This window comes from Rhinoderma darwinii, chromosome 4, assembly GCF_050947455.1.
Source record: "Rhinoderma darwinii isolate aRhiDar2 chromosome 4, aRhiDar2.hap1, whole genome shotgun sequence".
Classification (NCBI taxonomy): Eukaryota; Metazoa; Chordata; class Amphibia; order Anura; family Rhinodermatidae; genus Rhinoderma; species Rhinoderma darwinii.
In genome coordinates, this window is record NC_134690.1 from 175,187,776 (window position 1) to 175,214,100 (window position 26,325).

The following is a 26,325-nucleotide window of genomic DNA, read 5'->3' on the forward strand; positions in this document are numbered from 1 at the left end:
TTCAACACTACTGAGGCATAAATGATTATGTCTTAATCAGTTGTTTTTAATGATTGCAGTATTATGTTTTGTAGTTCACATTACTGTATATGCACAAGTGCACTTTATGTATCATATGTATTGTGTATATTGATAACTTAAAGAGGCTCTGTCACCAGATTTTGCAACCCCTATCTGCTATTGCAGCAGATGGGCGCTGCAATGTAGATTACAGTAACGTTTTTATTTTTAAAAAACGAGCATTTTTGGCCAAGTTATGACCATTTTTGTAGTTATGCAAATGAAGCTTGCAAAAGTCCAAGTGGGTGTGTTTAAAAGTAAAAGTACAACTGGGCGTGTATTATGTGCGTACATCGGGGCGTTTTTAATACTTTTACTAGCTGGGCGTTCTGATGAGAAGTATCATCCACTTCTCTTCAGAACGCCCAGCTTCTGCCTGATCACTGCTGTGACGTCACTCACAGGTCCTGCATCGTGTCAGACGAGCGAGGACACATCGGCACCAGAGGCTACAGTTGATTCTGCAGCAGCATCAGCGTTTGCAGGTAAGTAGCTACATCGACTTACCTGCTAACGCCGATGCTCTGATCGTGATCTGGCAGAAGCTGGGCGTGATCTGGCAGAAGCTGGGCGTTCTGAAGATAAGTGGATGATACTTTTCATCAGAACGCCCAGCTAGTAAAAGTATTAAAAACACCCCGATTGACGCAGCGAAGACAGATGGCCGGGGCCGTCAGAGGGTAAGTCTGAACGACGGCCCCCGGCCATAGACGTTACAACCAGTGCATCAGGAGTATATGGATTTATAACGGGAGACTGTTCTTAAGATGTCACAATGCATGATAAGCTGGAATCAAGTATTAAATACAAGGAATTAAAAAAAAAAGTAACAACCTGATTTTACATAATACAATTCTACAGTTAGTGTGCATAAAAATATTATATAGTGAAACCTCTTTAAGACGACCACCCAAAATGTCATTGCAAACTAGTCTTTTTTTCAAAGAAGTCTGCATGGTATATCATGGAACTGAAAATCTGTTACAAGATATCTGGTCTAGATAAAGGAAGTGGTTTTCTTAAAAAGGTGGTGTTTTGGAGAAGTTTAACTGTATGTTTGTGTATGATATATATCTCTATCTATGTCTCAATCTATCTCTATCAGTACTGTAGGACAAGACATGGACCGCACATACACAATATAAACTTTTGATCTATAGCTGCTAGGCAAAAATGTATAAATGTAAACATGAGGTTCTTTGTTAATGTTTTCATCAAATTGTATAAGCCCATTTTCCACTTTTTTTGTTGTGTGGTTATCATTGTTGCTGTAGTGCTGTATCTGTGGAGTGATGTGGCCCAGAGCCAAGTTGGCTTAGACTGGCAGCATAGTTGCTGTTAGTCTCCTGGGTTGATCCCTCTGCAGGTACTGTGTTGCAGCGGCAATGATTGCCATGCGATACTTCACTTGGTAGAGTAGGGACCCACTTAAAAGACGTCACCATGAAGTGGCAAGTGGGCTTATACAATTTGATCAATATATTTACGAAGAACCTCATGTTTGTACATTTTTATAATTTTGCTGAGTGCAATAGATGAGGTATAGCAAATCCAGGTTTTCTTCTCCCCTTGAGATTTGTGTGTGTGTGTGTATATATATATGTATATATATAATTTTAGAGGCGTAGCTAGGTTCTCCAGCACCCGGGGCAAAGATTCAGTTTGGCGCCACCCGCCCAACCTCTTTCCCGACATCTCCTTCCCCCTCGCCATGTTTGTTTTCTCTACCAATCAATGACGTGTCATTTCTTTTCCACTTTTTTTTTAATGTAACTCGAGCATAAAAACATTTGTACATTTTACAAGCAATCTAGTTCTATACACAACACCAGAACCAAGCTCAGTACATATATACAGCACCGGAACCAAGCTCAGTACATAAATACAACACCAGCACAAATACAGCTCAATTTAGTGCAACCCCTGCCGTATAGATTTGCACTAATTTTGTTTCCAGCTCCTAGCATGGCCCGAACAATGGTAAGGATATGCTGGGAGATGCTGTTTCACAAAAAATAAATCATATCCTAATCATACCACCCATCATCTCGCTGCAGATCATACAGTGCCAATATTACTGATTAGAGGCAGAATAAACATTTACATTAAGTGACACACCGGTGACGTCTCAGATTCTAGTTCTTTTTTTCCATCCGGTCCAGACCTCTATGATGACTTCTCCCAGTCACAGCCTATTTCTGCAGTGTGCCGCTCAGATGTCTTCAGCGTCTCACTTTTCCAACATTTCTACACCTATAAACAAAGATACAATTCTTATAGTGCCACACACTATGCCCCTAAATATAATAGCGTACCATACACTGTGTCCCACACACACACCGTGCCCCCTGTAGATGGTGCCTGCCATAGAGCCCCCTGTGAATGGTGCCCCCCATAGGTCCCCCTGTAGATAGTGCCCACAGATAGCCCACCCCTGTATATAGTGCTCCACAGATAGCCCACCCCTGTATATAGTGCTCCACAGATAGCCCACCCCTGTATATAGTGCTCCACAGATAGCCCACCCCTGTATATAGCCCACCTATAGATAAAGCCCCCCTGTAGATAAAGCCGCCCCCGATAGATAAAGCCACACACTTTTTTTTTTTATTACCATAAAATAAACTATTTAAAGAGGCTCTGTCACCACATTATAAGTGGCCTATATTGTACATGATGTGATCGGCGCTGTAATGTAGATTACAGCAGTGTTTTTTATTTAGAAAAACGATCATTTTTTACGGAGTTATGACCTATATTAGCTTTATGCTAATGAGTTTCTTAATGAACAACTGGGCGTGTTTTACTTTTTGACCAAGTGGGCGTTGTGGAGAGAAGTGTATGACGCTGACAAATCAGTGACCAATCAGCGTCATACACTTCTCTCCATTCATTTACACAGCACATAGCGATATAGCTATATCGCTATATGCAGCCACATAAACACACTATAACGTTACTGCAGTGTCCTGACGATGAATATACATTACCTCCAGCCAGGGCGTGATGTGTATTCAGAATCCTGGCACTTCGCTAATACAATCCCGACATTACAGCACAGCAAGCGTAACCTCTTAAAGGGGTTGTTCCACAATTAAATGTCAAATTTCTTTGTTTGATCACACAACACAACAATTTTTCAATAAGAATCATTCAACCTCTTAAGGACTAGCCTATTTTGGGCTTTCAGGACCAAGCAATATTTTTTTTTTTCTTCATGTTTTCACCGACCAAATCCAAGAGTTATTACTTTTTTTTTTTTTTATATCTTTCCATCATCAAAGCTGTTTTGTTTTTGACAGAACGAGTTGTAGATATATATATTTATTTTTTTTTTCCAAATTTATTTTCAGGGGGAATGATAAAAAAAAAAACAGAAATTCTGACATTGTTTTTTGTGGGTTGTTTTTTTTACGCCATAGACCATGAGTCAGGAGGATTACAGTGATACCAAATTTTGTTATGGAAAAAAAAAATTTTTTTTTTTGTGCTGCCACTTTGAGACAAACCACTTAAACATTTTTCTGTAGATGCAGCCAAATGGGGGCTTGATTTTTGCAAGACGTTTTTTTTAATACATAATTTTGGGGTGCTTATAACTTGTTTTGATATTTATTTAGTTTTTTTATACTTTCTTACTTTTTTCTTTTTAACACGAAGCCCGATGCGATTTAAATAAAAGGTTAACTTTTTTTTTTTTCCTTGGGTTGTTACAATTGTGGCGATGCCATATATCAATTATTTTGATTTTGAACAATTTTTGTTATAATAATAAAATAATATTCTAATAAAAATTTATAATCACCCCCTGAATCAATTATCAGGGTAACTAGGAACCATATGAGCTATTTGTGCAGGGACTAAGTATCAACGTCTCAAAAGAGAGCAGGCCAGATGAGTAAAGGAGTTGATTAATTTTTTCAAGGCCATTCGCTCGACACCTTTAAAAAAGATAGTTCACTAAACCCGGATGGAAAGACCTAATATTCCAAAGGTACTAAATGAGAACGAAAAGGGAATGAGTTTGCTGGAAAATTTGACCTCATCCCAAACTTGTTATGAGTGTCGCATTAAGCTAAGAAGTGTTGGCCTGAGACTTGAGTGCACCCATAAAGAGGGAATGTTGCAGTTGTTGCAGTTTAAATGGCTGTTTACCTCCAAAATTGTGCGGCCATTAATGAATATGCCTTGTATTTACGCACAAATGTGCAGGTAAACAGCCGTTTTACCCGTTACAATGCACGAGCATTAAAGGGAATGTGTCCCTAGAATTTTATTTTATTTTTTTCAGTTAAACAATTTGTATTTAAGTGATTACATATTTTTGGAATTTTTTGACAAGTCAGGAAATATTATAAATTAGATTCTAATTTATAACGTTTCCATGTGCTGGTCACTAGAGGGAGCAGTTCCCAAAATTGCAGCATGGTCACTGTGGTAAAGCAACCTCATTGATTTATGCTGCGAATTTGGGGTGGACACACTCTCCTCTAGTGTCCTCACACAATCCCCCCTCCCTTCTTCTGGCTAGTGCCAGAAGAAGGAAGAGTTTGAATGTCTTCAAACCTCCTACACTGTGTGCCGCCATTTTCTGAGCGACTGCACAGTGCTAGGAGGATTAGATACAGGGCTCAGCAGACCATATCAGACGAACATAAATTACCTGCTCCTGCCGCCGGCTCCGCTGGTCTACACTCCTCTTCCTTGCGCCTTTAATTCGTTGAACATCTGGCCGGAAGCAGTCATCTTACTGTCCGGCAGCGGCTTCCGGTCCACATGAAAATGGCGCCTGATTTTGCTCTACGAACGATCTTCGTTTTGGTCTGTGTGGGAGCGGCGTAATTTGCCATTCCCACACAGACGGTGCACGCATTAAAACATTAAAAAGTTAAAAACGAGAACACAATTGAATAAAATTTTTGTTAATATTATATTAAAAGCAATATAATAAAAAAATTAATAAATTCATGACACCTTCCCTTTAATTAGCCACTTGACCGTCATGCCGAACAGGGTGCTGGCACGGCTGTCCGACTCACTGCGTCAGTTCTGTTCCGTGGGGCCTTACTCTTAGGCTTTATTCAGACGAACGGGAAAAACGTCCTTGCAACGTGCGTGATTTGCACGCGCGTTGCACGGACCTATATTAGTCTATGGGGCCGTGCAGACATGTTCGTGATTTTTACTCTGCGTGAGTCCGCTGAAAAAAAGTCACGATATGTCCGTTCTTTGGGCGTTTTGCGTGAACAGCGTGATTCGCGCAACAGCTGTCAAAGGGATGAATGAAAACAGAAAAGCACCACGTGCTTTTCTGTTTACAAACATCCAAATGGAGTGTCATAATGATGGCGGCTGTGCGAAAAGCACGCAGCCGCGCATCATATGCTGCTGCCCCACGGAGCTGTTAAGTGTTTTTTGCGCACGCAAAACGCCGCTTTTTTGCATGCGCAAAAACGCCATGCTCGTGTGAGTGAGGCCTTATGCTGGGATTTCGCAGGGCGTTTTTATTGCGTTTTTACAGCATGTTTATTGCATTTTTGTTGCAGTTTTGATGTGCTTCTTAATTGGTTTGAAAAATACATTTTAAAAAACCCACTTGTTTTACTGCGATTTGCTGGGTTTTTGTGATGCGGTTTTCGTGCGTGCAGCAATTACAGGTGAAGTAAATTGTTTTAACGTGCTTCAGCTATAATCGCCGCATGGCCTAAAACCGCATGGCAAAATGTTTTTTACAATGCGTTTTTCAAAGCAAATAAAAAACAACAAAACCTGCAATAAAGACGCTGTAAAAAAATCGCAATGAAAACACCCTGTGGAAACCCACGCTAATCATTTGGATGATATCAATTGAATTCAAACATTTCAGTAGTCGGTGAACCGTGCATGTATAAAGTAACATGTACCTGTAAAAACCATCAATCGATCACAATAAACTAGAGTACAGCAATGTCTTCCAGCTTTATTAGGTTTTATTTTTTTCATTTTTGCTATTCTAGGTGTCCAGGGAATTAATGAAACTCTCAATTTGTACAACTGGTTAGTGAGTTTTTCGTCATTTTTTCATGCTCTAATTTTTTGACAGAATGACTTATGTTCTCCAGTTTTTTGGCATCTGTGACAAAGCCCTGTCTGATTCTTTCCCATAATTACGGTCTCCCTCGAAGTGGTGGTGAAACACACTGCACATTTTTCATCTCCAGTTTTTTTTTGATGGTTAGTCATATTAATTTGTATTTGTCTAATTGTAGACGACATAGGATTTTCTATTGTTTTTAGTAAAGGGTTTGATTTGACAAAATTATTTAGTTTGAATAGGTTTATGTTTTTGGTGTATCTATTTGTTTAGCGTAAATCAGAAGTCCATATAAATACATAACACTTTGTAATATACAGTAACTTGTACTTTTGCAGCCTTCAGTTATGTGTAATGTCCTACAATAAATAGTAGACGGAGTGGGAAAATTGCAGTTTCTCTATGTCTGTAGGCCTATCCTCTCAGCAGGCATGGTGAGAAAATATGAATTTTAGAAAGGGAAGGCAAAGGAATGGCAAAAGACCTACAGCTGCAAATACTTGCATTCTCCATAAAATAACAATTGTCTGTTTTTGTTTTTTTTTTTGTGGTTTTTTTCCCCCTTTGACATTATGTATTATTTTTAAATAGAGTCCTGTAATAATGTCTTAAAAAAAGGATTTATTGAAATAATGTAATGCTCCATGGTGTGTCTTTTAGGATTCTGTGCATGCAAACGAATGATATACTTGCTGTCTGAATGTAACATTGTAGTCAATAACATAACCGTGAATCAGTGGCAGATTAAGTAGACCATAGACCCTGGGCTGTTCCCCCCCCCGCCCCCAAAGCTTGGGCCCCCCTCTCCAGCACCACCCTGCCACGCCATGTCTATATTAAACACCTCCTTTCTGTGTAAGCATTGACAAATGAGTGTTACAATTCACTTGTCCAAGGGCTTTGTCCCTACATACTGACAGTCTCTAACCATTGCTGACAGTATCACACTGTGTAGGGACATATCCTCTTGACAATGGGAGTGGTAACACACATTTTTCTTAGTCCTGGGTACACAGACTTTTTATAGAATACAAGGATTTCCTATAACAGACATGTAAGGAGAGGTGACAGATTCTGTATAAATACAGTGACTCACAAGTGACGTCTTCTCTGGTGGCAGTCATTCTCTTTTCTTCTGTATACTACACATACATACTAATATGCTTTATACACACACACTATATACATTATATAGACTTACATTATACACAAGCGACACACATCACACACTATATAGGCTTACATTATACACGCTATATATACACACTACACTTACCAGATCCTGTTTATCTGCAGTGCTTGGGTACAGCCTACAGGACCTTAATCATGTGACTGATGTCACTACAGGTCCTTCACCTCCTAGTTGCAGTCTTGCCGTTATCAAGCAGCTGCTGGAGGTTTAGACAGGTGGGACAGTGCACAGCAGCATAGAGGAGCAGACTGTCGGGGAGAGCGACTCCAGCACCTGTCCATCACTATCTCTGACAGTCGGTCCTCTACAGCTGATGTGCTGTGCGGTCCCTTACACAGAGGGAGAGTGATGCGCCAGCTGTTCCCTGGCCTAGCTCATCCCTGCAATTGACTTACCCTGCCCGCCCCATTTATTCATCAGCAGGTGGGACCTACACAGGGCCGGCCTTAGGTTGGATGGCGCCCTGTGCGGGACTCTCTATTGCCACCCCATACTCAAACCAAAAAATTAACCAATTAAAATTAACCACATATATAGACACGCTGGAACATATATACTGTGCATACGTAAAGACAGATATTTAGACATACAGGCAAGTATACATACACACATCTGGAATATATACATACAGGTAAATACATAGATGTGCAGACACACACACATATATATATATATATATATATATATATATATATATATATATATATACATACACACACAGACCGGAACAAATGCATAAAAGGCACATGTATATAAGCACAGAGACACATTCACAAACAGACCCATATATACCCACACAGGCACATATATGCCCAGTACAGATGATAATGTAGATTTCATGTGCAGCCCTATGTAACACCACAGATAACACACAGTAATAACGGAGTACAGATAATGTAGTAGATAACTATACCCGCAGACACACACAGGCATATATATAAGGGCAGCAGTGTATATAGGGGGCAGCAGGGTGTATAGGGGGAACAGCAGAGTATATAAGGACAGCAGGATATATAGGGGGTAGCAGGGTATATAGGAGGCAGCACAGATATCTTTGTTTTATCTGTTAGATATCCAAAAAAGAGAACGTGAAGCAGCACTCAAAGTGAATATATTCATCCAACATGGAACCACAACGTTTCACCTCCTCTATGAAGGCATCTTAAAGTTTGTTTTATCTGTTATACTTTAATATTGAACACACATTTTTACAAAGAGACATACACATACACACACACACACACACACACACACACACACACACACACACACACACACACACACACACGGAGACACTCTGCATACACACGGAGACACTCTGCATACACACGGAGACACTCTGCATACACACGGAGACACTCTGCATACACACGGAGACACTCTGCATACACACGGAGACACTCTGCATACACACGGAGACACTCACCATCTCTCCATGCTGACAGGATCACATGCTTTCGGGCAGGACAGGCTGTGGTCGGAGCTTCCTTCTCTTGCTCCTTGGCTATTTACTCCGTGTGTGTAACTAAGAACAGAGCCCAGTGGCTCCCCCTACATGCTTGGAGTAGGCAGCGCCCTGTGCGCTCGCACACCCCTAAGGCCGGCCCTGGACCTACAACCGTAAGAATGTGGCCGGCAGCAGCCCTGCATGTGTGGTTTGGGACATGGGCCCCCTGGGAGCCTTGGGCCCCGGGCAGCCACCCAAACCGCCCATATGGGGATTCGCCACTGCTATGAATGGTATACTGAGTTTGTAGCATTTTTGCTTTTAAAGGATAGTATTAGATTGACATATTTCAATATTTTAATTTAAATAGATACAAGTGTTTTCTAGTGTGTGTGTGTGTGTGTGTGTGGCAACCAGAAATATATAGATAAAAAAAAATTCTGGACTGCGTAGGTTTGAGACCTTGGCATAGTCGGTGCTATACATTAATAGTGTCTATATATTGCTTTTGTATCATCTCCTTAACTTCAATGTATCCAGTGTATGTCAGGTATTAATTTGGGGGAATTATTTTTCGGCTTCACCCCCTTTTCTGGCGTAAAAAATATTTGTGCTAAAATTTGTGACCTTTCTCTCCTCTTCCGTTTGAAAAATGGGCGAGGTTAAACAGTAGGGGACAGGACAGCTTTTCCCATATTTATCACTTAACCCCTTAATGACCGGGCCACTTTGCACGTTAATGACCAAGGATTATTTTTTGTTTTTTCATGGTCGCATTCCAAGAGTCGTAACTTTTTTTTTATTCCGTCGACATAGCCGTATAAGGGCTTGGTTTTTGCGGGACGAGTTGTATTTTGTACTTGTACCATTTTTAGATGCTTACAATATATTGATTAACTTTTATTAACTTTATTTTAGGAGAGAATTGAAAATAAGCAGCTATTCCAACATTGATTTTCACGTTGTAAATTTACGCCGTTTACTGCACGCAAACTCCGTGATATTCCCACCAAAGAATTACGGACACTGGGGTAAAAAAAAAAATTTAGATCCAGTCTGCTGTGGCAAAGTAGGCAATATAACGGTGGATAATCAGTATATATTAAGGAATTTCTGTATATGCAGTTCCCTTATGTAAAAGAATGGGGTTTAATAAAGCTATATACACTATGCAAATAAAAAATACTTCAGTGAACCCGATTCTTTTACATAAAGGAATTACATGTACGGAGATTCCTTAATTATATAACACACTAGATAAATATGTGTATTGTGGTTTATGCATACAATTTATTATTTAGAGATAAAAAGGAAATCGACTTTAAAGGGAATGTGTCGCTAGAATATATATATATATATATATTTATTTTTTTAGTTAAACAGTTAGTGTATAAATGATTAAACATTGTTTTAATTTTTCCACGAGTCAGGAAATATTATAAATTAGATTCTAATTTATAACATTTCCCTGTGCTGGTCACTAGAGGGAGCCATTCCCAAAATTGCAGCATTGGCATGTGGTAAAGCAGCCACATTGCTTTATGCTGCAAAATTTGAGAAGACACACTCGCTCTAGCGTCCTCAAACAATCCCCCCTACTTTATCCTGGCTAGTGCCAGGAGAAAGGAGGGGATTGAACGTTCAAACCTCCTACACTGTGTGTCGCCATTTTTTGAGCGAATACACAGTGTAGTAGGCTTACATACAGTGCTAATCACACAGTAAAACACGAACAAACACAGACATAACTTACCTGCTCCTGCCGCCGCCACTCCCTCTGGTCCGTTCGCTCCGTCTGCTCCCTCCGCTCCTAGTGCTTGCTTCAGAACACATGTTCTGGAAGCCGTGACCGGAAGTAGTAATCTTGCCGTCCGGCCGCGGCTTCCGGTCCACAAGAAAATGGCGCCGGATGTCGCTCGGCCGAAGACCTTCCATTTGGACTGTGTGGGAGCGGCGCATGCGCCGTTCCCACACAGACGGCGTGCAGCATAGTGAATGGAACGGCTCCCCTTCGCATTCACTATGGGGCTGTATGTGCCATATTCCATGTCTGTATGTGTCGTTAATCGACACATACAGAGATGAAAAAAAAAATGGCAGCCCCCATAGACAAGAAAAAGTTCGAAAATAAAAAAAAAAGTAAAACACACAAATAAATAAAAAATTTTTTAATAAAACACTAAAAGCAAATTTATATAAAAAATTTTTTTTTCGCGACACCCTTCCTTTATAATAAAAAATTGCCCAAAAGCATAAAAAGCTCAAATCGAGATTTTAATTTTAGGCTACATTACCTAGCCCTAGTGGAGCCTCCTTGAGCCATCTAGTGGCAGCAGCTGAACTCTACTTCCTGTCCTCCCTGAAGTCCCAGCAGATTGGCGTTTCAAATTCTGTGCACATTCTACTACTGGCGCGCATTTCATGTTTATGAGGTCCTATTCTATAGAGATAACTGTGTCCCTGTTTTCTTAGTCATTTTAGCTGAACGTTTATTCTAAAAATTAATGTAATCCTAATTATAGTATATATAATAAAAAGTAACTGAACACTTCTTTTGGAAATGTACTTTAGTATCAACACTTTCTTTTCTGTGGTTATAGAAACCGTAATATGATTTTGTTAGAAAGAGGTCATTATGCTTTTTCAGACTTGGTGAGAAATAATTATACAGTTATTCTCGAGGTGAGAAGCCATTATGCAGTTCTTTCCTTTACTGATTATCTGTGTTTATGATCATTTATTTTCAAAAACACAAACATGAAAATAATCATAGCACTAGGTTAATGTATTTCTCCTGCATTACCTCTGGTGAATTTTATATCTTGATCGGATATAGCTGGAAGAAACCTGGAATAAATTCTCCCTAGAGGAAATGATTCAAGAAAACATTCTAATCAAGCCGACAGATGTTCTGGCCATTTGTGTAGTCAAATAGTATTGTGCAAAACCATTGTGTTTTGGTTTGGTTTTTCAGTTTTCCATTTTGGTTTTAAATTTAGCGTTGATTTTCTAGCCTTGGTTTTGGGTTCCAAATATTGTTTGCGTGGAAAACAACTAAAGTAATATATACTTTTTTTAATTCCCTTTATTAAGTTTTGCATCAGTACAGTTACAATATATTACGTTCCATTAATTACATTGTATGAATGAAGGTGTTTCAGTCCAATTGCCACAGGTCTGTAACCCCTTACGGGCGTATAGTCTTTTTACGTTGGCCGCTCGAGGTAGTTCTTCTGAAGTGCCGCCTTTTCACGTCGGCACTTCAGAAGAACTCTTCCCGCATCGTGCGGGGTGCTCCTGAAGCCCTGGCTTCAGGGCAACGATCGGAGACCACTAGCGGTGGTCTCCGATCATATTTAACCCCTTAGATGCGGAGCTCAATTGCCAGCGCCACATCTGAGTGGTTTTATGGGGAGGGGGGCTCCCTCTCTCACCCCACTGGCACCGTGCATCACAGAGACATGGTCTAACATAGGGGACTCAAGCACACGGCCCGCAGGCCGCATTGCGGACCCTGAGGCTGTCATCTGCGGCCTGCGGGACACAGAGCTGCTAGTATAGGCTCTGCTCCAGGACTCTGTGGAATTCCCTGACATCGCTGTCCATATATGAACAGTTTTGTCAGGGTCTTCCCCAGAGCAGAGTCCCGGGCAGAGCGCTAGTATGGACAGTGATGTCTAGGGCTTCCCCAGGGCTGGACAGTGATGTCAGGAGCACAGCTGGAGTCCCAGTAGGAGCACTAGTAGTGCTCTGCCCGGGACTCCAGCTCTGGGGTTGCCCTTGACATCTCTGTCCATATATGAACAGTGATGTCAGAAGCAGAGCTGGGATCCCAGGGAGAGTGCTACTGGGGCTGTCTGTGGCACGATCTACAAGGGGTGTGTGAGGCATTCTCTACAGAGGCCACTGTGGAATTCTCTACAGAGGCCGCTGTGGAATTCTCTACAGAGGCCGCTGTGGAATTCTCTACAGAGGCCGCTGTGGAATTCTCTACAGAGGCCGCTGTGGAATTCTCTACAGAGGCCGCTGTGGAATTCTCTACAGAGGCCGCTGTGGAATTCTCTACAGAGGCCGCTGTGGAATTCTCTACAGAGGCCGCTGTGGAATTCTCTACAGAGGCCGCTGTGGAATTCTCTACAGAGGCCGCTGTGGAATTCTCTACAGAGGCCGCTGTGGAATTCTCTACAGAGGCCGCTGTGGAATTCTCTACAGAGGCCGCTGTGGAATTCTCTACAGAGGCCGCTGTGGAATTCTCTACAGAGGCCGCTGTGGAATTCTCTACAGAGGCCGCTGTGGAATTCTCTACAGAGGCCGCTGTGGAATTCTCTACAGAGGCCGCTGTGGAATTCTCTACAGAGGCCGCTGTGGAATTCTCTACAGAGGCCGCTGTGGAATTCTCTACAGAGGCCGCTGTGGAATTCTCTACAGAGGCCGCTGTGGAATTCTCTACAGAGGCCGCTGTGGAATTCTCTACAGAGGCCGCTGTGGAATTCTCTACAGAGGCCGCTGTGGAATTCTCTACAGAGGCCGCTGTGGAATTCTCTACAGAGGCCGCTGTGGAATTCTCTACAGAGGCCGCTGTGGAATTCTCTACAGAGGCCGCGGTGGAATTCTCTACAGAGGCCGCGGTGGAATTCTCTACAGAGGCCGCGGTGGAATTCTCTACAGAGGCCGCGGTGGAATTCTCTACAGAGGCCGCGGTGGAATTCTCTACAGAGGCCGCGGTGGAATTCTCTACAGAGGCCGCGGTGGAATTCTCTACAGAGGCCGCGGTGGAATTCTCTACAGAGGCCGCGGTGGAATTCTCTACAGAGGCCGCGGTGGAATTCTCTACAGAGGCCGCGGTGGAATTCTCTACAGAGGCCGCGGTGGAATTCTCTACAGAGGCCGCGGTGGAATTCTCTACAGAGGCCGCGGTGGAATTCTCTACAGAGGCCGCGGTGGAATTCTCTACAGAGGCCGCGGTGGAATTCTCTACAGAGGCCGCGGTGGAATTCTCTACAGAGGCCGCGGTGGAATTCTCTACAGAGGCCGCGGTGGAATTCTCTACAGAGGCCGCGGTGGAATTCTCTACAGAGGCCGCGGTGGAATTCTCTACAGAGGCCGCGGTGGAATTCTCTACAGAGGCCGCGGTGGAATTCTCTACAGAGGCCGCGGTGGAATTCTCTACAGAGGCCGCGGTGGAATTCTCTACAGAGGCCGCGGTGGAATTCTCTACAGAGGCCGCGGTGGAATTCTCTACAGAGGCCGCGGTGGAATTCTCTACAGAGGCCGCGGTGGAATTCTCTACAGAGGCCGCGGTGGAATTCTCTACAGAGGCCGCGGTGGAATTCTCTACAGAGGCCGCGGTGGAATTCTCTACAGAGGCCGCGGTGGAATTCTCTACAGAGGCCGCGGTGGAATTCTCTACAGAGGCCGCGGTGGAATTCTCTACAGAGGCCGCGGTGGAATTCTCTACAGAGGCCGCGGTGGAATTCTCTACAGAGGCCGCGGTGGAATTCTCTACAGAGGCCGCGGTGGAATTCTCTACAGAGGCCGCGGTGGAATTCTCTACAGAGGCCGCGGTGGAATTCTCTACAGAGGCCGCGGTGGAATTCTCTACAGAGGCCGCGGTGGAATTCTCTACAGAGGCCGCGGTGGAATTCTCTACAGAGGCCGCGGTGGAATTCTCTACAGAGGCCGCGGTGGAATTCTCTACAGAGGCCGCGGTGGAATTCTCTACAGAGGCCGCGGTGGAATTCTCTACAGAGGCCGCGGTGGAATTCTCTACAGAGGCCGCGGTGGAATTCTCTACAGAGGCCGCGGTGGAATTCTCTACAGAGGCCGCGGTGGAATTCTCTACAGAGGCCGCGGTGGAATTCTCTACAGGGGCCGCGGTGGAATTCTCTACAGAGGCCGCGGTGGAATTCTCTACAGAGGCCGCGGTGGAATTCTCTACAGAGGCCGCGGTGGAATTCTCTACAGAGGCCGCGGTGGAATTCTCTACAGAGGCCGCGGTGGAATTCTCTACAGAGGCCGCGGTGGAATTCTCTACAGAGGCCGCGGTGGAATTCTCTACAGAGGCCGCGGTGGAATTCTCTACAGAGGCCGCGGTGGAATTCTCTACAGAGGCCGCGGTGGAATTCTCTACAGAGGCCGCGGTGGAATTCTCTAATAAGCACCTGGAGAGATCTCGCAAATTTCCGTTAAGTTTAAACCTAGCGCTATTATTATAGTAATGTGGTATTGTTGTAGTAATGTGGTATTGTTGTAGTAATGTGGTATTGTTGTAGTAATGTGGTATTGTTGTAGTAATGTGGTATTGTTGTAGTAATGTGGTATTGTTGTAGTAATGTGGTATTGTTGTAGTAATGTGGTATTGTTGTAGTAATGTGGTATTGTTGTAGTAATGTGGTATTGTTGTAGCAATGTGGTATTGTTGTAGCAATGTGGTATTGTTGTAGCAAAGTGGTATTGTTGTAGCAATGTGGTATTGTTGTAGCAATGTGGTATTGTTATTCTAATAGACTGGTCGTATTATAGTAATGTAGTATTAAATAATATAACATTACTATATAATAATGTAGTAGTGTTATTATAGTAATGTTATATTATCATTATAATAATGTAGTAGTGTTATTATAGTAATGTAGTATTGCTATAGTAGTTCAAATAACTAAATGCTTAACAATAATTTAGTAATTTATCAAATTTGAAAGTAATGCTGCCCGTTAACTTCACATTATTTCTATATGTGGCCCACCAGAGTTTGAGACCCCTGGTCTAACAGATGCCTGTCCGTTTTACACTGACAGGCAATAATACACTGCAATACAGAAGTATTGTAGTGTATTCTAGAAGCGATCAAAAGATTGCACAGTAAAGTCCCCTAGTGGGACTAAAAAAAAAAGTTAAATAATGTTTGAAATAAATAAATAAAAGTCCCAAGTAAAAAAATTTAAAAAAAAAACACTTTTCCCCTTACACAATCTTTTCTGAAAAGTAAAAAGTTACTGATTTTTGGTATCGCTATGTCCGTAACGAACCCAACTATAAAATGATTGCATTATTTAACCCGCACGGTGAAAGCCGTAAAAAAATAAAATAAAAAACCATGCCAGAAGTCCGTTTTTAACCATCAATATTTTTATTTACATTTTTTTTCAAGATAACAAATATAATACACAATAACCACATACACATGGTTGTCAGAAGTCCGTTTTTTATGTTCAGCCTGCCTTCAAAAAATTTGATAAGTGATCAAAAAGCCGCAAGTACTCCAAAGTGGTACCAATAAAAACTAAGTCATCCCACAAAAAAAAGCCCTCATACAGCTGCATAGGCGGAAAAAAGAAAAAAAAAAGTTATGGCTCTTAAAAGATGGCAACACAAAAACAAATAATTTTGAAAAGTAGTAAAACATAAAAAAACTATATAAATATGGTATCACCGTAATCATAACGACACACTGAAAAAAGTTATTGTTATTTGTACCACACGGTAAACGGCGTAAAATGAAGTACCAGCTCCCCACTAAAAAGTTGATCAATAAATTTATATGTACCCCAAAATGGTGCTATTAAAAAATAAAAATTGTCCTGCAAAAAAGTCGCTAACACTCTACTTAATTCAATAACTGCAGAGTTCTAAACCACCACTGACATTAACATCAGTACAAAAACTGTGTCCCGGGAGCTTCATGACATGGGTTTCCATGGCCGAGCAGCTGCATGCAAGCCTCACATCAAGCACAATGCCAAGCGTCGGTTGGAGTGGTGGAAAGCACGCCGCCACTACACACTGAATCAGTGGAAACGTTTTCTATGGCGTGATGAATCACACTGCTCTATCTGGCAGTCTGACGGACGAGTCTGGGTTTGGTCAATGCCAGGAGAACGTTACCTGCCTGACAGCATTGTGCCAACTGTAAAGTCTGGTGGAGGAGGGATAGTCCTATGTTTTTATTTTTAGAGTTTGGCCTAGGACCCCTGGTTCCCGTCACCTCACAAATGCTCTTCTGGATAAATGGGCAAAAATTCCCACTCGCACACTTCAAAATCTTGTAGAAAGTCTTCCGAGAAGAGTGAAGGCAATTTTATCTGCAAAAGGGGGAACCAACTCCATATTAATTTCTATGGCTTTAGAATGGGATGTCATAAAAACTTAAGTAGGTGTCCCAATTCTTTTGTCCATATAGTGTATGGTTGCTGAATGTTATGAAGAAAGCGTACCAGTTTGTCATGATTCATGCATGGAGATAATGATGCAGAGTGTAGATGGTAAAATCCAGAGGAAAGCCGTTCTCATGAAAATTTCCATATGGAGTTCGGAAGAAGGATGAATAGTAAAAAAAAACGCAGTTCAGTGACCAAATCTGAAAGCTTTGCAGCAAATATTCTGTTTGTTTCAGTGCGAAATGAAGTGAGCAGTCCAACCGACGTTTATCTATCAATTATTTTTATATTGCGGCAAATAGCAGACCTAAGTAAAACACTTTATTAGAGCACCAAATGAGTAGCCAGAGAGAACCCCCTACAACAAGATATTACAATGATTTAGTTCAGATTTGATGATATAAGCAGTAGCGAGAATGTATGACTTCTTCTATGTGCCACCTGAAAATCTTCTGAATGTACGTTATTGAGAAGTAGAAGAGAAATGAAAAGTATCTGATTACACGGGGCTTGTTTGAAGCCTGTAACCATGGAATTACATAGGACTGCATAGGAGCTATAGACTCAAAACAGTAAATTTTTCTTTTAATCAAGACTATTTGCGAAGTTGATTTAAGTATTATTTTTAATGCATTGGAGCCATAAAAAAAATTGTTGCAAAGGTCAATAGCCAACATTTATTTGAACATTTAGAGCTTGAATTTGAGATTACTTATATTCAATCTTGGGTATTTCCCCAAGTTTATTTAAATGGGGAGTGGAACATTTGTCATATTAGGAGAGGTGGCTAGGTAGGTCCTGTGGGCCTTGTTTAATTTACATTTTCTTTCTTATGCCCCAAAAAAGCCTATAATTATATTTGCTGTATCGCTCAGGCTAATCCCTCCCTAGGGACAATGTAAGGGCTTGTTTACACGAAAGTGTTATTCGTCCGTGCGACGCATGATTTTCACGCGTGTCGTACGGACCTATAATAGTCTATGGGGCCGTGCAGACAGTCCGTGAGTTTTGTGCAACGTGAGTCCGTTGCTAAAAACTCACAACATGTTCTATATATTTGTGCGCTGTTCGCGCATCACGCACCCATTGAAGTCAATGGGTGCGGGAAAACCACGCATGTCACATGGAAGCACTTCCGTGCGAACAGCGTGATTCGCGCAACAGCAGTGAAAAGGATGAATGTAAACAGAAATGCATGTGGTGCTTTTCTGTTTTCAAACATCCAAACGGAGTGTCATAATGATGGCGGCTGCGTGAAAATCAAAAGGGAGACCCCGTGGTGGATGACTTTTCAATCGACAGCTAGAGTTACATGATGGGTTATTTTTTTTTTCCCAGTTGTGTAACTCTGCTACCGGTCAATGCAAAAATCATCCACCAGAGCCCCCTGTAGATGGCACCACATACAGCCCCCCTGTAGATAGCGCCAGACACAGCCCCCCCTGTAGATAGCGCCAGACACAGCCCCCCCCTGTAGATAGCGCCAGACACAGCCCCCCCTGTAGATAGCGCCAGACACAGCCCCCCCTGTAGATAGCGCCAGACACAGCCCCCCCTGTAGATAGCGCCAGACACAGCCCCTCCTGTAGATAGCGCCAGACACAGCCCCTCCTGTAGATAGCGCCAGACACAGCCCCTCCTGTAGATAGCGCCAGACACAGCCCACCCTGTAGATAGCGCCAGAGACAGCCCCCCCCCCTGTAGATAGCGCCAGATACAGCCCCTTATACTTTGTGCGGAGAGCGGTAGAGGTAGCCGGCCTTACTGTTGCCACTCTCCGCTCTGCTTTCACTCACCGTCAGAAGAAGGCAGGAGTCTTGCAGCGGGTTTTCACTGGTGTCGATGTCAGGTGACTGAACTGGTCCACTACCGGGCCGGCATCGATCCCAGTGAGAACACCGCCGCAAGACTCCTGCCTTCTTCTGATCGCTGCTGCAGTCAGCAGCGATCAGCTGTTTTGATGCAGTGCCCAGCGGGACATTTTGAAGACCGGCCGGGACGGCGGGACAGTGGTGAGAAACCGGGACTGTCCCGCCGGAATCGGGCCGGTTGGGAGGTATGATAAAGCCTCACATTTGTTCAGATATGTAATCCACTTGGCTCTATGTAAGTAAATGCAATTTGTACTTTAAATATGTAATAACATTTTTTATCACATTGAAAACACACTTTTTCCTTTCTAGCATTTGTTTGCTTAATTTTAGACAATCCTCTAAATTCTGTGAACATCAATATTTACATTGCTCAATAGATTAATCTTACTCTATATAATGTCACGGAACTCATTACAGCTGAAAAGATTATGTATTAAATTTATGTCAATTATTCCTAACCTTGAAACCCATCTAAACAAGATTTGAATTACTGGAATTATGAGCTATTTAGAAGATAAACAATTATAATTACACTCTGAATGGTCCAATGCTATTTTTGGACCTTTCCTTTCATCTTTATAGACCCAAACTAACAGGTATTTATAATGCAAATAAAATAGGAGGTGAGGGATCATTCAGTTAACATGCCTATTCCCATCTGTGCCATGCCATCAAGCATTACAAGAATATAATAAGGTTCTTACCTGCTACAGAATAAATTGTTAGAATAAGGTTTGCTCAAGTTTCAAGCAGCCTTGACAAAGTATCATGAGGGAATTGTTTTTTTAATATGATCATTTATTTGCCTATTTCACAATAGACTAGTTATATTTTGACTGTAAGTAGCTTATATGCTTAAACGGGATTTCTCAGCATTTGGACCCCCACAGATCCTGAGAATGAGAATATTTCTTCTCTCCCCATTAAAGTCTGAGTTATGAGGATGCATCCAAGCATGCCCACATAAAATATATTGCAAAGTGACAACTCAAGATCCCTCCTCAAGATCTTTGGTGTCCCAGCAATGAGGTCTCGTTCACATTTAACAGTATTGTCTGGACAATTATTATATTTTTTTTTTTGCCTGAACTGCATACAAGTTATTAAAAAGCTGTGCACCTGTCTATTATCCACTGCCAGACAGAGAAATGTTGCATGCAAAACTGACGCTACTGGACCCCAAATCACCCCAACCGTTTTGTACTACGCCGGAGGTTATATATTTTTGGTGAAAACTCGTTAAAATGCATGAGTTTGCATGAAGTACTGTAGACTAAAAAATTTTTATGGGATGATGAAAATATTTCCATCTGAGTCTATGGCATAACTAGAGGCCTATGGGACCCGATGGTAATTTAGTACCTACTCTCAACTCTCCTCTTAACTGGAAAAAGGAGCAAGAAAAGAAATACAACAAAGACTTTTTCCCTCTGCTTTTAAGACTGGGGCATGTACAACATAGCTGTCATGATCTAGGGGTATGTGGACCCACTAGGCAACTCCGCCGTAGCAGGGAGGCAGCTGACCAACTCACAGCCTATGCAAAGTCTATGGAAGAAGTGTAGCACAAGGGTACCTGGGATAGTCCAGACGGCAGCAAGGACTCTGGCACAGATGTGGCGGATTGCGCCAGATGTGGCGGAAGGCACCAGGAGGAGCAGATGACACTAGGCGTGGTGTATTCCAGCAGGTGTGGCAGGTTGCGCCAGACATGGCAGATGGTATCCGGGATGGAAGATGACACCAGACATGGTGTATCCCAGCAAGCGAGGCAAGGCACAGCTTCGATACTATACAGGCTCAGGAACGAAAACACAGCACGGGATACAGGAGATAGGTGGCAGGGCACGGGAACACAGGGAGCAGGAAAACAATGCAATACCAACATGGGAAAACTACAACAACGCTCAGCCAAGGAGTGGAAGGGTGGAGCCCTTCTTATAGTCAAGGATGAATAGGGGTTACTTAGGGAACTTTAACATGTGCGTGCGCTGGCCCTTTAAAGCCGTGACCAAGCGCACACGCGTGCATCTTAACACTCAGAGCAGGGCCGGACGGCTGCGAGTGCTGGCGTCTCCTAGGAGGGAGATGCTGGCGGGATGCCAACGGTCTGTGGCCGCGGCTTTCGCAAGGTAAGGAACAGCAGCGATCTGCGACCACAGCCGTGACAATAGCCATATGTGTACAATGTCTGATCTGTAATCTATTGGTGTATACATGTGATACCTGATAATTTATTGGTGTATGATGAGCTAAAGTGTTATTGCGCCCCAGGGCACAATGATGTGCCTTTGTGATTTATTCAGCTATTTAGGATGTCTTGGCAACTATGATTGTTGCTACAATGAGCTGAGGGACCATTCTTGATGCTTTGGACATAAACCTGCTAAAAGGACACTTCTGTTGGCGTACGCCTGCACAATATAAGCATATGAGTATGTTATAGTATATAGCTGTATAGTTTTTCCTTTTGGTATAGAGATTGTATTCTTTGACATACAGTAAGCAATACAATGTAGAAACAGGTTTCAAATACTGAATCAAAATAGAAACTTTAAATTAACCCGTTAGTGACCGGCCCATCGTGTTTCTACGTCGGTCACTAACGGGCCTTATTCCGATTCCATAGACTTTTTACGTCGCGGCATCGGAATAAGTAAACAGAGCAGGGAGCTGTCAAATCTCCCTGCTCTCAGCTGCTAGAGGCAGCTGAGGGCTGGGAGCGTCCCTGCTCTGCCGTGTGAGATCGATATTAGTATCGATCTCACACGTTTAATCCCTCAGATGCGGTGCTCAATAGCGAGCACCGCATCTGAGTGGTTTTGGAGAGAGGGAGGGAGCTCCCTCTCATTCCACTGACACCCGGCGATACGATCGCCGAGTGTCTGTGTTTCTAATGGCAGCCGGGGGTCTAATAAAGGCCCCCAGGTCTGCCTGGAGTGAATGCCTGCTAGATCATGCCGCAGGCATGACCTAGCAGATGCCTGTCCGTGTTAAACGGACAGGCAGTAATACACTGCAATACAAAAGTATTGCAGTGTATTATAAATGCGATCGCAGAATCGCATATTATAGTCCCCTAATGGGACTAGTAAAAAAGTGAAAAAGAAGTTTAATAAAGTTAATTTTAAAAAAAATTTGAAAAAAAAATGAAAAACCCAGCTTTTCCCCTTACAAAATGCTTTACTATTAAAAAAACAAAATAAAGTTAAAAAGTTACACATTTGGTATCACCGCGTCTGTAACGACCCCGACTATAAATCTATTACATTACATTATTTAACCCGCACGGTGAACGCCGTAAATTTTTTTATAAAAAACTATGGAAAAATTGCTGTTTTCTGTGAATACTGACTTTAAAAAAAAAAGTGATCAAAAAGTCGCATCTACTCCAAAATGGTACCAATAAAAACTACAAGTCGTCCCGCAAAAAAAAAAGCCCTCATACAACCGCATCGGCGAAAAAATAAAAACTTTACGGCTCTTCAAATATGGAGACACAAAAACAAATAATTTAGAAAAAAAAAGCGTTTTTACTGTGTAAAAGTAGTAAAACATACAAAAACTATACAAATTTGGTATCGTTGCAATCGTAACAACCCGCTGAATAAAGTTAGTGTGTTATTTATACCACACGGTAAACGGCGTAGATTTAGGACGCAAAAAAGAGTGGCGAAATGTCAGATTTTTTTTCTATTCCCCCCCCAAAAAAAAAGTTAATAAAAGTTAATCAATAAATAATATGTACCTAAAAATGGTGCTATTAAAAAATACAACTTGTCCCGCAAAAAACAAGACCTTATACAGCTATGTCGACGCAAAAATAAAAAGGTTATAGCTCTTGGAATGCGACGATTGAAAAACGTAAAAAATAGCTTGGTCATTAAGGTCCAAAATAGGCTGGTCATAAAGGGGTTAAGGATTATGTATATTTTTCTACAGCTAAATTTTCCAAATGAAGCAAGGCATATATTTTGTGTGATCAATCAATTTTGGAAAAATAATTAAAGATCATGAAAAAATTATTTAACAGAATTGTCTTCTTCAAATATTCAAAAAGATAACTTAGTCATATACAGTATTTCTTGAAAACATTCTAGTCTATGTCGAATATTTGACACAGAGCTAAAAGTGAGTTTTATGCAACTATAATTGTAGGTCAGTATTTGAACCTTTAAACTATCACTATTTTTGAACTATGTTATGGTTAAACTCCCTGAAAGCTGATTTTGGGAACCATGTGTTCATGATTGTTTACTTACAGTTCTTATGAGCATCTATATTGCAGTGTATATTCATTCTGTACATAGATAAAGTAGTACATAGATATGCCATAGACGGAAAGTGAACAGACAACTCCCAAAAAAAACCTCTGCCGTACAGTGAAAAAATAATACTGCCATATAGTGATTGAAAAATATTTCCATAGTTACTTAACCCCTTCAGGACCCAGCCGATTTTTTTCAAATCTGACGTGTTACTTTACGTGGCAATAACGTTGGAATGCTTTTACCTATTCAAGTGATTCTGAGATTGTTTTCTCGTGACATGTTGTACTTTAGGTTAATGGAAAAATTTTGTCGATAATTTTGGTATTTATTTCTGAAAAACACCACAATTTAGAAAACATTTGCAAAAATTAGCATTTTTCTAAATTTAAATGTATCTGCTTGTAAAACAGACAGTAATACCACACAAAATAGTTACTAGTTAACATTTCCCATATGTGTACTTTATGTTTGCATCGTTTTTAGAACGTCCTTTTATTTTTCTAGGACGTTACAAGGCTTAGAACTTTAGCAGCAATTTCTCATATTTTAAAGAGAATTTCAAAAGGCTATTTTTTCAGGGACCAGTTCAGTTCTGAGGTGGCTTTGAGGGCCTTATATATTAGAAAATGCCCAAAAGTCACCCCATTTTGAAAACTGCACCCCTCAAGGTATTCGAATCAGCATTCACAAAGTGTTTTAACCCTTTAGGCGTTTCACAGGCATTGAAGCAAAGTAGAGGTGAAATTTACAAATTTAATTTTTTTGTGCCGAAATTCATTTCTAATAAAAAAAAAATTGTAACGCAGAAGGTTTTACCAAAGAAATGCAACTCAATATTTATTGCCCAGATTCTGCAGTTTTTAGAAATATCCCACATGTGGCCCTAGTTTGATAATGGACTGAAGCACCGGCCTCAGAAGCAAAGGAGCACCCAGTGGATTTTGGGCCTCCTTTTTTTTAGAATATATTTTAGGCACCGTGTCAGGTTTGAAGAGGTCTTGTGCCAAAACAGTGGAAACACCCCAAAAGTTACCCCATTTTGTAAACTACACCCCTTAAGGAATTTATCTAGGTGTATAGTTAGCATTTTGACCCCCACAGGTTTTTCGCTAAATGTATTAGAATTAGTCTGTAAAAATTAAAATCGACTTTTTTTCTGAAAAAACATAGAAATTTTTAATATTTACAAGAAATAATAAAGAAAATGCACCCCAACATATGTAAAGCAATGTCTCCCGATTACGGCAATATCCCATATGTGGTAATAAACTGCTGATTGGACCTACAGCAAGGCTCAGAAGGGAAGGCGCGCCATTTGGATTTTGGAGCACAGATTTTGCTGGATTGGTTTTCGGTTCCATGTCGCGTTTGCAACCCTCTGGAGGGACCAAAACAGGGAAAACCCTCCAAAAGTGACCCCATTTTGGAAACTACACCTCTCAAGGAATTTATCTAGGGGTATAGTTAGCATTTTAACCACACAGGTTTTTTGCAGACTTTAGTGGAATTAAACAGTGAAAATGAAAATCAACTTTTTTTCTGAAAAAGCATAGCAATTTTAAATTTTGACAAGGAATAAAGGAAAAAAAAGAGTCACAAAATATGTAAAGCATTTTCTCCTGATTACGACAATACCCCATATGTGGTAATAAACTGCTGATTAAACCCATGGCAGCGCTCAGAAGGGAAGTAGCGCCATTTGGATTTTGGAGCACGGATTTTGCTGGATTGTTTTTCGGTGCCATGCCGCCTTTGCAACGCCCTGGAGGGACCAAAGCAGTGGAAGCCCCCCAAGTTACCCCATTTTGGAAACACCCCTAAAGGAATTTTTCTAAGGGTATGTTCACACACACTAATTACGTCCGTAATTGACGGACGTATTTCGGCCGCAAGTACCGGACCGAACACAGTGCAGGGAGCCGGGCTCCTAGCATCATACTTATGTACGATGCTAGGAGTCCCTGCCTCGCTGCAGGACAACTGTCCCGTACTGAAAACATGATTACAGTACGGGACAGTAGTTCCACGGAGAGACAGGGACTCCTAGCATCGTACATAAGTATGATGCTAGGAGCCCGGCTCCCTGCACTGTGTTCGGTCCGGTACTTGCGGCCGAAATACGTCCGTCAATTACGGACGTAATTAGTGTGTGTGAACATACCCTAAGGGTATAGTGAGCATTTAGACTCCACGGGTCTTTTGCAGAATTTATTAGAATTAGGCCTCGTTTACACGAACGTATTATACGCGCGTGCGACGCGCGTGCTTTTCACGCGTGTCGTACGCACCTATAATAGTCTATGGGGCTGTTTAGACGATGCGTGAATTTTGCGCTGCGTGAGTGCGTTGCGTAAAACTCACGACATGTTCTATATTCTTGCGTTTTTCACGCAACACGCACCCATTGACTTCAATGGGTGCGTGAAAACAACGCATGCCACACGGACGGTCCTGCGTTGCTTGCGCGAAAATCACGCAAGAGCTGTCAAAAGGATGAATGTAAACAGAAAAGCACCACGTGCTTTTCTGGTTACAAACATCCAAACGGAGTGTCAAATTAGAGAAGAGCGCACCGAACTTCACCGGGTTCGGCCGAACTCGTTTTGACCGAACCCGGCAAAAAATGTTCGGGTACGCGACGTCAGGAGACAGTCACTGCCCACGGTGCTCAAAGACTTAAACTGTTTCAGCACCATGGACAGTGACTTTCGATCACAATATACATATACGTGTAAAAAAAAACAGAAGTTCGGACTTACCGATAAGTCCCGGCTCCTTCCTCCAGTCCGACCTCCCGGGATGGCAATTAAGGCCAAGTGACAGCTGCAGCCAATCACAGGCCAAGCACAGGCTGCAGCCAATCACAGGCTGCAGCGGTCTCATGGCCTGCCGCGTCATCCTGGGAGGTGGGGCCGGATGACAAGAGAGGGACGCGTCACCAAGGCAACGGCCGGGAGACCGGACTGGAGGAAGCAGGCAGTTCATGGTAAGTTTGAACGTCTTTTTTTATTCACAGGTTGGTGTATATTGTGATCGGAACTCACTGTCGAGGGTGCTGAAAGAGTTCCTGCCGATCAGTTAGCTCTTTCAGCACCTTGGACAGTGACGGGCGTTGACTAGCCTCATCTCTATGATGGCGGCTGCGCGAAAATCACGCAGCCGCGCATCATACACGGATGACACACGGAGCAGTCAAATGCCTTTTGCGCGTTTAAAACGCAACAAGGCTGCGTATACGCAGTGCATACGCCATAC

General features: G+C 42.2%; 1 protein-coding gene across 1 annotated transcript; it reads left to right on the forward strand.

The window, feature by feature from the left end:
- Window positions 1–12,581: 12,581 nt before the first annotated feature.
- LOC142760481 (uncharacterized) lies at window positions 12,582–17,092 on the forward strand. Its single transcript, XM_075863674.1, has 2 exons — window positions 12,582–14,912; window positions 16,949–17,092. The coding sequence occupies exons 1-2, from the start codon at window positions 12,582–12,584 to the stop codon at window positions 17,090–17,092; spliced, it is 2,475 nt and encodes an 824-aa protein (XP_075719789.1).
- The last annotated feature ends 9,233 nt before the right edge of the window (window positions 17,093–26,325 follow it).